This window comes from Geotrypetes seraphini, chromosome 12 (genome assembly GCF_902459505.1).
Source record: "Geotrypetes seraphini chromosome 12, aGeoSer1.1, whole genome shotgun sequence".
Classification (NCBI taxonomy): Eukaryota; Metazoa; Chordata; class Amphibia; order Gymnophiona; family Dermophiidae; genus Geotrypetes; species Geotrypetes seraphini.
In genome coordinates this window covers 87,231,589-87,247,367 of record NC_047095.1, presented here as the reverse complement: position 1 = coordinate 87,247,367, position 15,779 = coordinate 87,231,589, and the positions used below count along the sequence as shown (strand labels likewise).

Below are 15,779 nucleotides of genomic sequence, written 5' to 3'. Positions count from 1 at the left end.
TTCCGCATTCTGGAAGCTATCCTGTCCACTCCTCACAGGATTACTGTTTCATCCTGGAAAGAACATTTTCATTGTTTTTGTTCAGTTTCATCATTGATTGACACATGCCCCACCCATAAGGAGAAAGGTATTGGAACTTGTATAGCGCCTTTTTGTAATTTTACAACCACAATCCAAAGTGGTTTACATGCAGGTACTTCAAGCATTTTCCCTCTCTGTCCTGGTGGGCTCACAATCTCTCCAATGTACCTGGGGCAGTGGAGAATTAAGTGACTTGCCCAGGGTCACAGGGAGCAGTGTGGGGTTTGAAACCATAACCTCAGAGTGTAGAGGCTGTAGCTCTAACCACTACACCACACTCTCCTTCGGCTAGCCTGCTTGTATGCTTTTGAGGTTAGCTATGTGGGTGCCAGCACTGAATATGCCAGCACCCACATAACCCCAGCCTCTTCCCCAGTGCCGCCACTAGCACCATACCTGACCTGCCCACTTTTTAGTTGGGCAGTCTGTGGGAATATTCAGTGTCACTCTCCAGTTAAATGCCACTGAATATCCCCACTTAGGCAGCCTGAAGCGATTTAAAGGGCTAGATTCACGAACCTGCCCGATCGAGCCCTATCCGGGCAGGTCCAATGAATTTGCCAAATTATAATATGCAGATGGGGGCGCTCGAAGGAATGCCCCCCTCTGCACACATGGATCGCTAGTGTGCAATCCTAACGCATGTGCAGACCATCTGCTTTCCCTGCAGATGGTCTGCGCATGTGTTTTGTGTCCTTTTTTTTATTGTGTTTGTTTTTTTTTGGGCCCTGACTCTGCTGTTCCTTTTATCCCCGGTGGTGGCAGCCTCTACCTGGTGGCGGCAGCCTCTTCCCTTTGCCGACACTCAGCTGGTCATGCCCTTCTCTTTGCGTTCCCTGCAGTGCGAGCCCGCGGGTTTAAAGAGGGGCTGCACTGTGGCTCGGAGCAGAGAGGAAGCAGGGCAGGAAAAACCCTCCGGGGGCAGAGTGCAGGGCGGCAGTGGAAGATCGGGGATGAGTGCAGGGCAGCAATGGAGAAGGAGAACTGGCAGAGATGTGTGCGACTGGCCCCCATCAGTCGCTTCTATTCTTCATCGGCCAGTCCAATCAGTGTCCCAAATTTGGTTGGTGAATCATATCCCTACCTACTTTGCATGCGTTTCCCCTCATTTACATGCACGGATTTGAAACGGATCGCAGGAGAGGTTAGTGAATAGTGCAGGAGGGAAACTGGTTGCAAAGGGGTCACAAACCGATCGGTACACGATCGGTTTGCTTTGTGAATCTAGCCCTAAGTGAGCAGGAGAGGCCCCTGCCTGCTTTAATTGCTTTGGATATCAGCCCCATAGTACTTTGGCAAAAGAATGTGTGGTGAGCAGCACAGCAATCCCTAGATGTTAAGAATTAGCATCCCATTTTTTGCAGGGGGGCCATGCCCCCAGATGTCCACTCTAATTGCCATAGTTGGCAGAAAGAATCCCCTCCTTCTCACTGCAGAAAGTTTACAACTTCATGTCTTTGACAAATCTAGTCCTTAATTTATTTTCATTGTTTTTGTTCAGTTTCCAATTAATTGTAGCCTCTTCTCTCTATGTCCACACTCTCCCTTTCTCTCTGTAGTCCTATCAGTTTTTCTACATAATCTTTTTTCTCTTTCTGTATGCTTGTTCCATATCAACTCTTCCTTCCCTCTTATTTCTCTCCCTTGCCACAAAAATGGACAACAAACTGAGAGAATCATAAGGCATTGCTCACAATTTAATAGAAATAAAAGTGTAACACTTCCCCTTAGAATGCAACATGAAAAAGAAATCCCCCTAACTAACTCCAGCAAGTCCTCCCTCAGCATGCCTCTATTGTTTTTCTTTCTAACTTTGATCTATAGCTTTTAGGGTTTGGCAGAAACTGGATACAAATGGGTCAGGAGGCCCCTGTGGTTTTCTGGGGCTTGTTTTCCATAGTCTGTTCTACCCGCAATGTAGTTAGGAAGAACAGCTTGGCACAGGATCTGACCACCAGCTTCTGAGGATGGTGCTGGATCAGTGAGTAGATTCTACTGGAGAGTTGTATCCATTTATACACAGCTCTGTCTTCTAGCCTTTCCCATGGAAGAAGTGACTTCCTGTCTGGGGTGGACAGCTGTCAGCCAGCCATATGCACATGTTTGGGGGGGGTGCTCATATTTAAAGCCTAGCTTGCTGCTATTCTCGCCGATAATCCATTTTCCTTTTCAGACCTTTGCGCTGAAATTGCTTTCACAAAACAGGGCAAGCAATTTAAGCAATAAATGAGATAATGTGGTTGCTTGGATGTACTTTCAGTCTCGAAATGACTTTTACTGAGTGGCCCAGTGGTCACAGGTTCAATGATTTTCTCCTCTTTTTTCCTCACAAAAATCCTCTCTCTTTCTTCATGCAAACTGTTTTGAGAAAGGAGGAGGAGTTGTGTTTGAAATATGTAAGCGGTAAATTATCCTATTGGTTTATTACATTTCAAACAAAGCAATCTTATGGCTTTGCAAAATTAATAGGTACTTTGGTATCAGCTCTGCCTGCGGAGAGAAGAAGCAGAGTGAGGTCTGCAGCTGACAGGCCAATCCCTGGTGGTACCTGTTAGCCAGCCTGCACTGTATTCTACTACACTTCTCCCTCCATATTCACGGGGGATGTGGGCGGACCATAGGTGTGAATATGGAAAAATCGTGAATAACTTTTTTTTAATGTCATTCGTGGATTTTAGAAAAAGCCTTCGTTTTTATTATTGAAACCGCAAATAACTTTTCTACTGTTATTCGCGGTTTTTGAAATAAGCCACTATTCTGGGCTTGGAGCAGCAAGCAGCGATTTTTGGGCTTGGATTAGGCAAGCATTCTGGGAAGAAGCCTTTCTCTCTATGAATGCTGGGAAGCAGCGTTTTTCTCAGTGCACACTAGGAAGCATGGAAGCAGCGATTTTCAGAATGAATGGTAAGCGATAAGCTTTTTTTTTATTTATAATTTTCAAATACAATTCACAAGAATAATTCTTGCTAAGTGAAACACAGGAAAGAAAAATTATTCAAAGTAAAAATCATATAATATCTAGATCTTAATATCCTTTCATAGACCACAATAATAATGGAGGTAGTCATCGTATATATAAGGAGAAATTAATTACATAATCAATTGGGGAAAAGGCGTGAGCGTAAATCAACGACTAAATTAATCTAAACAATCCCCTTTCCAATCATTCCTTGATGATTTTCTTGATATCTAGAAACTGTTTCAAATGTTCTGGAGAATAAAATGTATATTTAACACCCAAGTACCTAACCAGGCACTTACAGGGATAGGCAAGAAGAAATGTAGCTCCCAACTTAATTGTCTCTTGACGTAATAAAAGAAAATCCTTTCTTCGCTGCTGAGTAGTTTTAGAAACATCAGGATACAACCATATCTTCTGACCTCCAAATAACTTTTGAGAATTCTTGAAATATAATTTCAAGTTCATATTAGCTTCCTGTTCAAAAACAAAAGACACCAAAAGAGTAGCTCTCTCCGTGTCAGCTGTTAAAGTTTGTTCAAGAAGTAAAGACACATTTTCAAAGTCAATCTGAAGTTCTTGACCATTCTTTTTTTCCCGCTTCCTTTTGTGAAACCTTTCTGTTTGGCAAATAATAAATTTTATTGATTGGAGGAATATTGTTTAAAGGTATTTTTAAGTTCTCATTTAGATATCTCTTAAGAAAATCAATAGGTAAAACACCTGGAGCAAGAGGAAAGTTCAGGAAGCGAAGATTTAACCGCCGATTATAATTTTCAATCTGTTCAAGTTTCCTATGAATTAAGGTATTATCTTTAATTGTAGCTACTTTAAACTTCTGCAATTGTATTAACTCTTCCTGTGTTTGCCTGGCCTGGACCAGAAATCTCCATTTTCATCAAGTCCACAGTCTCTGTTAAACTATCCAACTTAGTTGTAATATTAGTTACCTCCTCTGTGGACTTGGACATTTTATTTTCCATCCGTTGAAGCAGCTGCCAGATATCGTTCAAGGAAGCCTCCATGGGAGCTGATACTCCTTCAGCCCTCTTGATTGTAGTCATCAGTTGTTCTACCGTTGACTTTGTGCCCTCGCTGGGAGACCCCGTGCATCCATTTCCTGGATCACGAGTCTCCTGCCCCAGAGCTCCGATTACAGCCGGGTGGAAGTGAAAGAGATGTTTCGTGGCCCAAAAGGGCGATAGGCTCTCCCAAGCCTACGTCCAATGCCGGGCTATTCAAATCTCCAGTTACTTGCATCGTCGCTGAATGAGCTGCAAAGAAGCGATCGACCGTCTGCTGGACTGGGGTGGAAGCTAGAGCTGGCGAGGAAATAGCTCTAATCACCCCTTTCCTCTTCGTGTGTGGCATAAATTAAAATGCTGAAAAATTACAGCAATCAGACAGCAGGTATGTAGAACGGGAATTCCCGCAGTTGCCGGATCTTAACTTCTTCCTACTCTCAGCTCACACGCCGCCGCCATCTTGACTGCCTCCCCCCTCCTCCTCGAATGTAGCTACTTATGATTTTAAAGTGTTTGAGGCTAGTGCAGATGAAGACAGACAACGATAAACTTTTTTATCAGTACAATAAAAGGAAAAAGAACTTTAGTGATGATGTAATTTTTTTGGGGGGGCGGAGTCAGCATCTGAAAAATCACGAATAAGCAAATCCGCAGATACGGAAATCACGAATACGGAGGGAGAAGTGTACAATATAGCATATTATTTGTGGGGCTTATGTGAGGCATGAAGCAGTATGTATTGCCCAGCGTTACTCTTTTGGAAAGGTAACATTCTGCTGGACCTCCGGTTTCTCAATACCTCCTAATAGTCTTCTTTTTTTCTTTACAAATGTGCTAGGTAGTGCTAATGCTTTTTTCTTTCTACTCTACTACTACTACTATTATTATTATTAATTATTTCTAGAGCACTACCAGGCATGCGCAGCACTGTAAAGAGTCACAAAGGATACAGTTCCTGCTTGAATGAGCTTACAATCTAAAGAATCAAGACAGACAAACAGGATGCCAGAGTAGGGACTAAAGCTAGAGCAGATGGTTAAACTGCTGACTAGGACGATGAGCAGAGGGCAGTGGAGAGGAGGGTTATGAGTTGAAGGCTGTCTCAAGAATGTGGGTTTTCATCCTACTTTTGTTAGTGAGGCAGCAACAGCAAAGGAGACTCTATACCCTCCTGCACTGTGAAAACTCTGCCATGTCCTCCCTGCTTAGCAAAAGGAAGTGCATATCAGAGAGAGAGAGGGACTCTGAAGGAACGCTAGGATGAAGAGAGGTTTGAGAAGAGAAGATCTGGATGTTATGGGGGTGGGAGTAGAGTATAAAGGGGTAGTGGAACAAAGACAATCTGGGCCCAGAGAGCTGCCCTTATAGGGTAGAGTAGGGTGATCCAGTGGTGTACCAAGGGGTGGAACCACCCTGGGTGCAGCCCTTAAGGGGATGCTCCAAAGTGACAGTATAATTACAATTATTCTTTAGGGGGTCAGTAGACTTAAGAGGGTGGGTAAATAGTGTGGGCAGACTTGATGGGCTATGGCCCTTATCTGCCGTCATCTTTCTATGTTTCTAAGGCCCAGCATCGTGGATTAGATAATGAACGTAAGGTCACAACGCTGCAATGATGCACTCAATAATTTCTTTGTTAAGTGGCATAAAGCACTTCCGGAGGTGTGATTCCGGTGCTGTTTTTTAAGGCGCCAGGAGGCGCCTTGAATTTTCTTTGAAATCCTGTTTTAAAATGCGTTTTGGACTTAACTTAGACATCAGTAGGACACCTACCAGTGCCTAAGTTAAGGCGCCATTTGTAGAATATGGGCCCAAGTGTGATCACTAGTTTGCATTTCTAGAACCATGTGTCCAGTTCTGCACCTATCTTTGAGTATCATTTATAGAATGAGGCAGTCTACGTGTACATTTGGAGAATGCAGAGATTGGGCTCCTTCATTAAAACTTGGGGAGATTGGGTCAATTTTAGCAGGTAATGGAAAGCTGCCAGTACTTGGTCACACCAAGTACCCTCTGACAAATTCCTTGGTATCACATACAATTCTGATCACTCTGTCTTTAAAAAGATACTGAATAGTGAAATTAGAAAAGGTACAGAGCCAAAATGATAAAGGGAATAGAGCAGCTCACCTATGGAGAAAAGCTAAAGAGGTTAGGGCTCTTCAGCTTGGAGAAGAGATGGCTGAGAGGAGATATGGTAGAGGTCTATAAAATCATGAGTGAGGTGGAGCAGGTAAGTAGGAAACTGTTTTTACCTTCTCAAATAGTAGTAAGACTAGGAGACTGCAAAATTAATAGATAGTAAAAACATTTTTTTACCCAATGCACAATTTTGTTATGGAATGTGTTCCAGAGGATGTGGTCAAGACAGGTAGCATAGCTGGATTTAAGAAGGACTTAGATAAGTTTCTGGAGGAAAGGTCTACAAACCATTTTATAGCTGTATATTTGTCAGGAAGTCAATGTTTATCCCTAGATGTGATCAACAAAGAATGGATCTATTTGGAGGCATTCTGCCAGGAACTTTGAACTGGATTGGACACCATTGGAGACAGAATGCTGAGCTTAATGAACCTTTGGTTGGTGCCAGGATGACATACTGTATCTTTGCTCTTGTATGTTTCTATATTTTAAGAAATTGCAGATGAATTCCTATAGTTCCCCCTTTTAGTCAGGTGGATGTCCTTTCTACTGTTTCAGAACATGCATTTTGAATAATGGTGGCACTGGAGGCAGGAGCGAGTGGAAGTTTTACATACGCAAGTGCTCACAATTTTATTTTATAGCTTCACAATTGTGGAATCATTTACCACAGGATTTGAGGCTAGAGGTAAATATTAAAGCGTTCAAAACTATGCTGAAAACTTTCCATTTTCGTGACGCATTTGGAGAAGATTCTGTTTTGTCAGAAATTGTTCATATTTATTAGTGGAAGTGGGTTTTTCAGTCAGTATCCTGTGTTATTAAATTGATACAAATAGTCTTTTATTTTTACTTATTGGTATGAATGAATATCTAATCTAATCTTCTATTTGTGCGTCGCACATACCTATACATTTTTTGTTTTGAATTTATATAGATCTGTCCTATCTTAAAATAGAGTTCTTTTCCTTTATATATTTTGTGTTTGTAAACCGCTTGAACCTGTTGTAAGAACAAGCAGTATAAAAAGTTTTAATAAAACATCAAAACATATTCTGTACCTTGAGATTTAGTAATGTGATCTGGACTAAAAGGTATGCACTTTGTAAGCAAAACATTTCACTCTTCCAAGGCCCAATTTTCAATGATGTGTCATACCTAAAGGAAAAAAAAGGTAAAAGAGTTATATTTAGGCCATGTTTGAAATGAAACTTAGGTCATGCCAGGTCACTGGCATCTTGTCACATTCCAGTCTAGGCTCTATATGACTTTGCCAGTACTGCCTCAAATTGCTTTCTCTGTACCTCAGTGCCCCAGGAGAAGAAGAGGGAAGAAAAGAAAGGCCTTCAGCAAAGCTGAGCTAGGGCCAAGAAAAATATTTAATCTAAACAATTAACATTATAATTTCCTTCCACAGTCTGCATTCCCAGTCCCTGAACATGACAGATGGAGCCAAGAAATGCACAGCTCTTTCTGTGTGTGGGCACGTGGGTATGAGAGACAGAAAATCAACAACTGCTTCGGTTGTTCTGTCTATGCAAAGTGCCATCTCAGTACTACAGTATGCAAAAAGGGAGAAATAGATGCAGTTTATTTATTTATTTTTTTACTTTAGTTTACAAAAATGGTCATGTGGGTAACAGCAGTGAATATTGCTGTTATCCGGGTAATTTTTAGTTCTGACTATTGTAATCAAATGTTCAGTGTCGACTGGCAGAATATTTTGAGTGAGAATATGTGGTGGTGAATATCTGGGTATAACTTAAGCATTTGTTTCAAAAGAATATGGTTTCTCAAAATCAAGTGCTTACTGAGTTGTGAGTTGGTCTGCAAGAACTTTCTTCTACGAGTTTTACCTACCCTGTGATTGTTCAGACTAGAGAATGACACAGGGACAAAATTTTCCATATCCCCGTGGGAACTCATTTTTCCTTTCCGGTGAGTTCTTTTCCTGCTCCGCCCCATTCCTGCATGCTCTGTCCTCATCTGCAAAAGCCTCAAACAATTTAAAATCAGAAGTGTTCGAGGCTTGTGTGGATAAGGCAGAGCTTGCAGGAATTGGGCAGGGACAAGGACAGTGGCAAAACTTGGGGGGGACGGGGAAGTTGCGTTCCTGTGGGGATGGGGAAAAATTTTTTCCACTAGAAATAAATACTCAAGGATTAGGGCCCGAATATATCCCTTATTCACTCAAAAACAAGCCCCACACGGACAAACGATACACACACACAGCAACACTACAAGGCCTTACTTACAACCCACAACATTCACACTCCCCAAAGAGAAAGGGAAAAAGGAAAAAGAAAAGAAGTGGAGAAAAAGGCCTCAGTTCAGCTTCATCTGGCCAAAAAAAACTCCACTCCTACAAAAGCTGTTTATGTATAAATGCTGAAAAATAGTCCAAGAAAACAAGGCAACTAAAGTAGCCTGCCAGGTGGTATCAAACAGCACGCCTAATACAGATGAAAGTCAGGGGGTGAATGTAACAAAAGGCAGTATAGTCCAGCTCATAACATCTATAGCAAAAGCAAGAAAAAATAGCTTAGCTGCTAATGGCCTCCAAATCCAGGCCAGGCAGTCCTTACACCCAACGGGGAACCCTCCGTTTCGCATCAAATTGCTGCGTCAGGGGTGTTCATATCATTGCTTCACATCCAGATATTCCAGACCCACCATACTCCTCAAACATCCTCACCACTTCATCGATCAAAACTGGTGCAGAAAGACTCTTCACCCCAGCTCTTAAAAAGGCCAAAAGTTCCGCCCCTCCACATGCAGCCACCAATCAAAAAACACTCAAACTCAAAAGAAGGCGGACCATTCTATTCGGGCATTTAAACCCTCAGGATGGACTGATTGTAGCTGATAAATCCATCTCTGCTCCTTTTGCCACAGGAGAAGTCTCCAATCCCCCCGTCGAACCGGGAGCGCAATATGTTCAATCATAATACATTGCAGGGCTCCAAAATCATGATGTGCTTCTAAACAATGCATCACTAGCGGTTCCTCCAAACGCCGGGTATTCAAACATGATCTATGTTCAATAAGTCTTGTCTTGAACTGACGGTAAGTATGCCCAACATAAATTTTCAAGCAGGGGCAAAGAATCACATAAATCACCCCCTCAGTGGAGCATGAAGTGGAACACCTCAACTTATAGACAAAACCAGTCATAGGATGTTGAAACACATCAAATTCGATCATTAGAAAACAGACAGAACAATGACCACACATCCGATGTCCCGGTGTTATGGCTGCATATGTGTCAGATGGAACTCTCAAAACATTGAGGCTTAAAACATCGCCCAAATTTCGATTACGCACATAAGAGAACAAAATATTGAGCTGTTGAAAACAAGGATGTATCTTTAAAATGTTAACATGTCGGCGGATCACCCGCTGTGAACATCTAGACAACTGGTTGTAAGTAGAGACAAAATGTATCAGATCCTGAGTGGGAACCTCATCCAGATATTGTAATAAAGCCTCCCTGTGATTATACAAAGCCCTCTTCCTAGCCTGGGCCACCACAGAAACCGGATACCCCCTATCAATAAATTTATCCTGTAGGGTCACAGATTGATGACGGAACTCAGCTGTAGTCTTACAGATGCACCTATACCTCAGAAACTGGGCAAAAGGAATGCTGGTTTTCATAGCATGAGGATGCATACTACTGAACTGCAACAGGGAGTTACGATCAGTATCTTTAGTGTACACCGTGGTATACAAAATTCCATCCACTAATTCCACCAAAACATCCAAAAAAAGCAATCTTAGTTTGATGAAACTTCATTTCAAATCTCAAGGAGGGATGGCACCCATTAATATAAGCATTAAATGCCAACAGCTCTTCCAAAGATCCTCTCCATAGACAAAAAATATTGTCTATAAAGCGGAGCCATCCCACCATCAAAGGAAAAAATCCAGAAGAGTAAACAAACTTCTCCTCAAATGCTCCCATAAACAGATTAGCTATAGTCGGGGCAAAAGTTGCACCCATAGCAACTCCTGACAGCTGCATATAGAATTGACCCTCAAACAAAAAATAGTTCTTTTTCATAGCCAGAGCAGTCAATTCTAGCAAAAACTCTGGGGGCACCAACCACGGACGAGGCATTTGATTCAAAAAATCTGATAATATCTCCAAAGCCTCGTCCTGGGGAATAGAGGTATATAGGGACGCCACATCTAGTGTAACAAAAAACGTCACCTCAGATGTCATAGATTCCCAACTCTCCAGAAAGTTCAAAAAGTGTGTAGTGTCCTTTAATAAAGATTTTACTAAAGAGAGACAAGGCTGAAGATGAATGTCCACATATTTACACACACGCTCTAATAGAGAATCCCTTCCAGAGACTATAGGCCTTCCCGGGGGAACCTGCAAATTTTTATGTATCTTAGGAAGTAAGTAGAAGGCTGGCACCTTAAAATATCTAAACGTGAGAAAATTATATTCAGCTTTAGTAAGGAAGCCGGCCTTCCTACCAACATTCACAATTCCAACAAGCATACCAAAGATATCATCAGAAGGGTCCCTATCTAAGGGAACAAAATTATTGGCCTGCTGGAGCTGCAAATGTGCCTCTGGATTTGGAGGCCATTAGCAGCTAAGTTATTTTTCTTGCTTTTGCTGTGGATGTTATGAGCTGGACTATACTGCCTTTTGTTACATTCACCCACTGACTTTCATCTGTATTAGGTGTGCTGTTTGATACCACCTGGCAGGCTACTTTAGTTGCCTTGTTTTCTTGGACTATTTTTCAGCATTTATACATAAACAGCTTTTGTAGGAGTGGAGTTTTTTTGGCCAGATGAAGCTGAACTGAGGCCTTTTTCTCCACTTCTTTTCTTTTTCCTTTTTCCCTTTCTCTTTGGGGAGTGTGAATGTTGTGGGATGTAGTGTTGCTGGGTGTGTGTATCGTTTGTCCATGTGGGGCTTGTTTTTGAGTAAATAAGGGAAAATTTTTTTTCCCCATATCATTCTCTAGTTCAGACTTCTGATGAAGGCCATATATCTGAAACATACAGAAGGCCTGTGTTGAGTCTTTTCAATAAAAATGTGTGAGTTCTATGTAAGAAGACATCATGTGTTTTATTAAGTTCCACTCTACCATCATCTTTACTGTGGATCTCAGTGCTGTTGTTTACTGCGAAGACTGTTTCTTATTTTTTGTGTATAATTTAAGCATGGCAGTGAGTGTTTCCTACAGGTGAATTTCAGGTTGCGGGTTTCTTTATCATCACAGGTTTTTGAATACTGTCCCTTTCAAGGTAATCATACATCTGGGGCTAAACACTGAGGGCCCCTAGAGAACGTGAGAATCAGAATTTATCCACAGATAAGAACATAAGAACTGCCATACTGGGACAGACTGAAGGTCTATCAAACCCAATATCCTGTTTCCAACAGTGGCCAACCCAGGTCCCAAGTACCTAACTAGATTCCAGATGTAAGGCTATCTTGAAAGAGACAGTATTCAAAAGCCTCAGATGGTTGCAACTATGATGTGAAGAAATCTGAGACCTGAAATTCACCTGTGGCGGTCACCATTTGCTTTAAACATCCACTGCCATGCTTAAGTAGTACCCAGATATTATACCTTACTATATCACATTGTTTCTTTTACCCCTCTGTTTTTTTCATTACCTCATTAGCCTTTCCAAGCAGATGGCTGGTGCGACACTAACAACAACCGGGCATACTGCCAGTACGATGGAGGAGATTGCTGCGCCTCCACCCTTTCATCCAAAAAGGTAAGACAGTATTGCATTACAAAGGTAAGTTAGCAGAAACTCTCTTTCTCTGCCTGTCCTCCTCCTTCTCAGCCCTATCTGCGCATGAGTCGAGTCTCTCATTTGGAGAGGAAACTCTGGAGTGAGAGGGCATAAGATGAAGTTAAGAGGTGATAGGCTCCGGAGTAATCTAAGGAAATACTTTTTTTACAGAAAGGGTGTTAGATGTTTGGAACAGTCTCCCGGAAGAGGTGGCGGAGACAGACTGTGTTTGAATTCAAGAAAGTATGGGATAGGCATGTGGGATCTTTTAGAGAGGAAGAATAATGGTTACTGCGGATGGGCAGTATGGATGGGCCATTTGGCCTTTATCTGCCATCATGTTTCTATCTGTGTTTCTACTAAAGGTACACAGTCTTCCACAGAACCAGTCTCTGTAGTCCTACTAGCTGTTTCAAAAAAAAAAAAAAACCAGCCTGCTATGCTTTCCTATCTTCCCTGGAAACATCAAGCACATGTTCTATCTAGCCACCTACTTTCTCCAATGCTATTAAAATTTTGTTTTTTGCTATACCAAAAAAATAACATGCAGTTACAAAGATGCTGTTATTTGCCAGGTCTGTCCATCATTGTTCCCTCTCAGTTGAGCAGGAATCCTCTAATTGCAATACTGCCAGTGAGCGTGGTGTTTCAATATTGTATTTTCAATTGCTTGGGACAGGCAGGTGCTCTGAAGTCCTGCAGAGCTTGCCAGTCCCTTATTATTGAAAATATGATAGTGAAGCAGCACCCCTTACTGGCAGGACTGTACGTGGAGGACTCGGTGCCGGGACTAGAGAGCGCCAGTCAATCGCTCGGACAAAGGAGCTCAGACAAATGCGCACAGGATGTCAGCATGCCGTATTAAAAATTAAATTTAAAGCGCTCTGAGGGTGTGTGGGGGGGAATACCCCCCCACACACACACACTTTAATTAGAATTGTTGGCGCTGCCGTTGTGGGGGTGGTAGGGGGAACCCTCCCCCCCACATACACACACACACTTAAAGAGTAAACTGTAATTTTTTTCCCTAAAACAGGGAAAAATTACCCTTACCTCTGTAACCCCCAATGGCAGCACCAACACTTCTAAGTAAACCGGGGGGGTTTCCCCACTCACACCCTCTCAGAGCACTTTAAATTTAACTTTTAATCCGGCGCGCTGACGTCCTGCGCTCCTTTGTCCTCACACGATTGTCCCGCGCGCTTTCATCTATGTACCGGAGGACTCTCGCTCATCTTAGAGGGAACAGTGTGTCCACCACTTAGCAATGGCAAGAATCTGTTGACCGTCTAGCGCTCCACTCTTCAGACAGTTCAAATCTTAGGAGCTACCAATCCACTTACTTCTGGATTCTATATAGGTTGCCGAAATTTGGGTGAAGATCCCAGATTTACTAATTAGTTAATAAGCCATTAACAACCAATTAGTATTAATTAGCACTCATTTGGTTTTTCGCATAAATCTGCCCTCCGCCCTATTCTATAAAATGTGAGCCTACATTTTATAGTGCATAAGTCAAAAGGGGTGTAGCCATAGGAGAAACATGGGTGGGTCAGAGATGTTCACAGTACAGAATGACACGGACAAATTTATCCCCAACCCCATGGGAACTTATTTTTTTGTCCCGTCCTCACGAGTTCTTTTCCTGTCCCTGCCCCATTCCTGCAAGCTCTGTCCTCATCTGCATAAGCCTCAAACACTTTAAAATCATAAGTGTTCGAGGTTTGTGTAGTTAAGGCTGAGCTTATAGGAATGGGGCAGTCAGAGGGACAGAACAGGGAAATTGAGTTCCTGCAGGGATGGGGACAAATTTGACCTCGTGTCATTCTCTAGTTAACAGAAATTAGGCATGATGCCCAACTGCCATTAATTGCTTGCTAGCATTAACACCAGGTTTTAGCAGGCATAAATGTCCTTTGCAGAATACTAGTTTCTACTGGAAAAGCCATATGAGTCTTTACCAGTTGGTTGTGCTCCTCTACTTGTGAGCTTGTGTAGAAGCATTATCTACATTTCTTGGCTCATAGAAGGGGCCTTAGGCACCTGGGACAATCAGGCCTTAGGATAGTGTTGGATGGGCCAGAGAGGGGCAGGCCCACCTCATTTCGACGGATGGTAGGAAGACCAAGGGGGGGGACAGGGATATTAGTGAGGGAGAGTCCAAGGGGGTGTTAGCGGGAGGGTCCGAGGGTGGGGGGCCTTCTGGCAGGAGGGATTGGGAATTCTCCTGCCTGCAAACATTGGGGGGGTGATCATCTTCAGGCAGGAGGGGTTGAGCTCCCTCCTGCCTCCGCAATCGTCGGTGGGGGTGAGTCATCTTCGAGCAACAGGGGTTGGGCTCCCTCCTGTCTCCGCGATCATCGGAGGGGGGCCTTCTGGCAGGAGGGTTGAACACCCTCTTGCCACGATTGTTTGGGGGTGATTGGCAGCCGCTATACTTGGAGACAGCCCCAACTTTATTGTTTGGGTTGAGAACTTTTCAGTGATCCCTCATACTAATACATTTTTATTTTATTTTATTAACTTTTCAGATCATTATACAATCAATAAAACCTAATACATTTTTCAATAAGCTTCCAGAAGCCAAAGCCCCCATTCTCATTTCAGTATAGTATACTGCTGTTACGGTATCCTGCCTGATCTGAGGAAGGGGTTTCGGTCTCCAAGTTAGTAAAAATTTGTTTAAATAATTCCAATAAAAAGATTACCTTATTTCCATTTTCTATTTACAGCTACAATACTACTTTATTTTAAAGCAACAATAAAGTCTTTTTTTCTATATTTTATAATCTCTCTTTTCTGCTTTCCTCATCTTCTTTTCACTCTCTTCTTTCCATATAGTATCTTCCCTATCTCTCCCTTCCATATGGCATCCTCCTTCTTTCTATGCACCTTCCATAAACTGTCTATCCTCTTCCCCTTACATCCAGCCTGTGCCCCTTCTCTCCTTTATGCATAATTCATTTCAGCTTTACCTCATCATCATTTTTCTCTCTCCTCTCTCTGTCTCGACTCCCTCCCCATACTCTGGCATCTCTCTCTTCTTTTCTTTCTTTCTTTCCTTCCCTCCCCCCCAGCATCACTGTTTCCTTTCCTTCCATTTCATTCCCCCAACCCCATATCTCTGTCCCCTTCCCTCCTCACCCCCAGTATCTCTTATTTATTTTATTTAAAATTATTTATAACCCACATATCTTCAAATTTAGGCGGGGAACAATACACACATAAAAAATCAGTTCAAATGACAAACAAAAATGTGATAAAAACAAAAATAAAATACAATAAAAACAAAATGAAAAGAACCTGCACATCCATATGCTGTCACATAACATACACCCCAAAAGACAATTCAATAACAATACAACCCTCGGCCTGAAGAGGAAAAAAACCTTTATATTCTCATACTATCGCAAGACTTGCACCAAAAGCACGCTCAAACAACATAGTTTTTACTCCTTTTCTGAATTGCCAAAGCACAGTCAATTGACGCAATGACAATGGTAATGCATTCCACATGCCAGACCTTGAACAGACAACATAGATTTACAGTTGCCAGTAAGCTTCACATTTACCAAAGCTGCGATTTCCAGTGTCAGGCTGTCAGCAGACCATAGCTCACGTGAAGGAGAATGCCACCCCAGCATCTCTGTCTCTTTCCCTTCTCATTCCTTCCCCCTGGCATATCTGTATTCCTTCCCACTTCCCCTGGCATCTCTACCCTCCATGCTCTGGCCTTCCTCCTTCCCTCTCTGCATCCTCTGGCCTCCCTCCCTCCCTGCTCTGGCATCCATCCA

General features: G+C 42.5%; 1 protein-coding gene across 1 annotated transcript in view; it reads left to right on the top strand.

Annotated features, from left to right (window-relative positions):
- The window catches only part of PAPPA2 (pappalysin 2), a 546,937-nt gene that overhangs the window by 498,945 nt on the left and 32,213 nt on the right, over window positions 1–15,779 (top strand). The window contains exon 21 of the mRNA XM_033916510.1: window positions 11,866–11,964. Coding sequence (XP_033772401.1) covers window positions 11,866–11,964 — 99 coding nt within the window. The remainder of the gene's footprint in view (window positions 1–11,865; window positions 11,965–15,779) is intronic.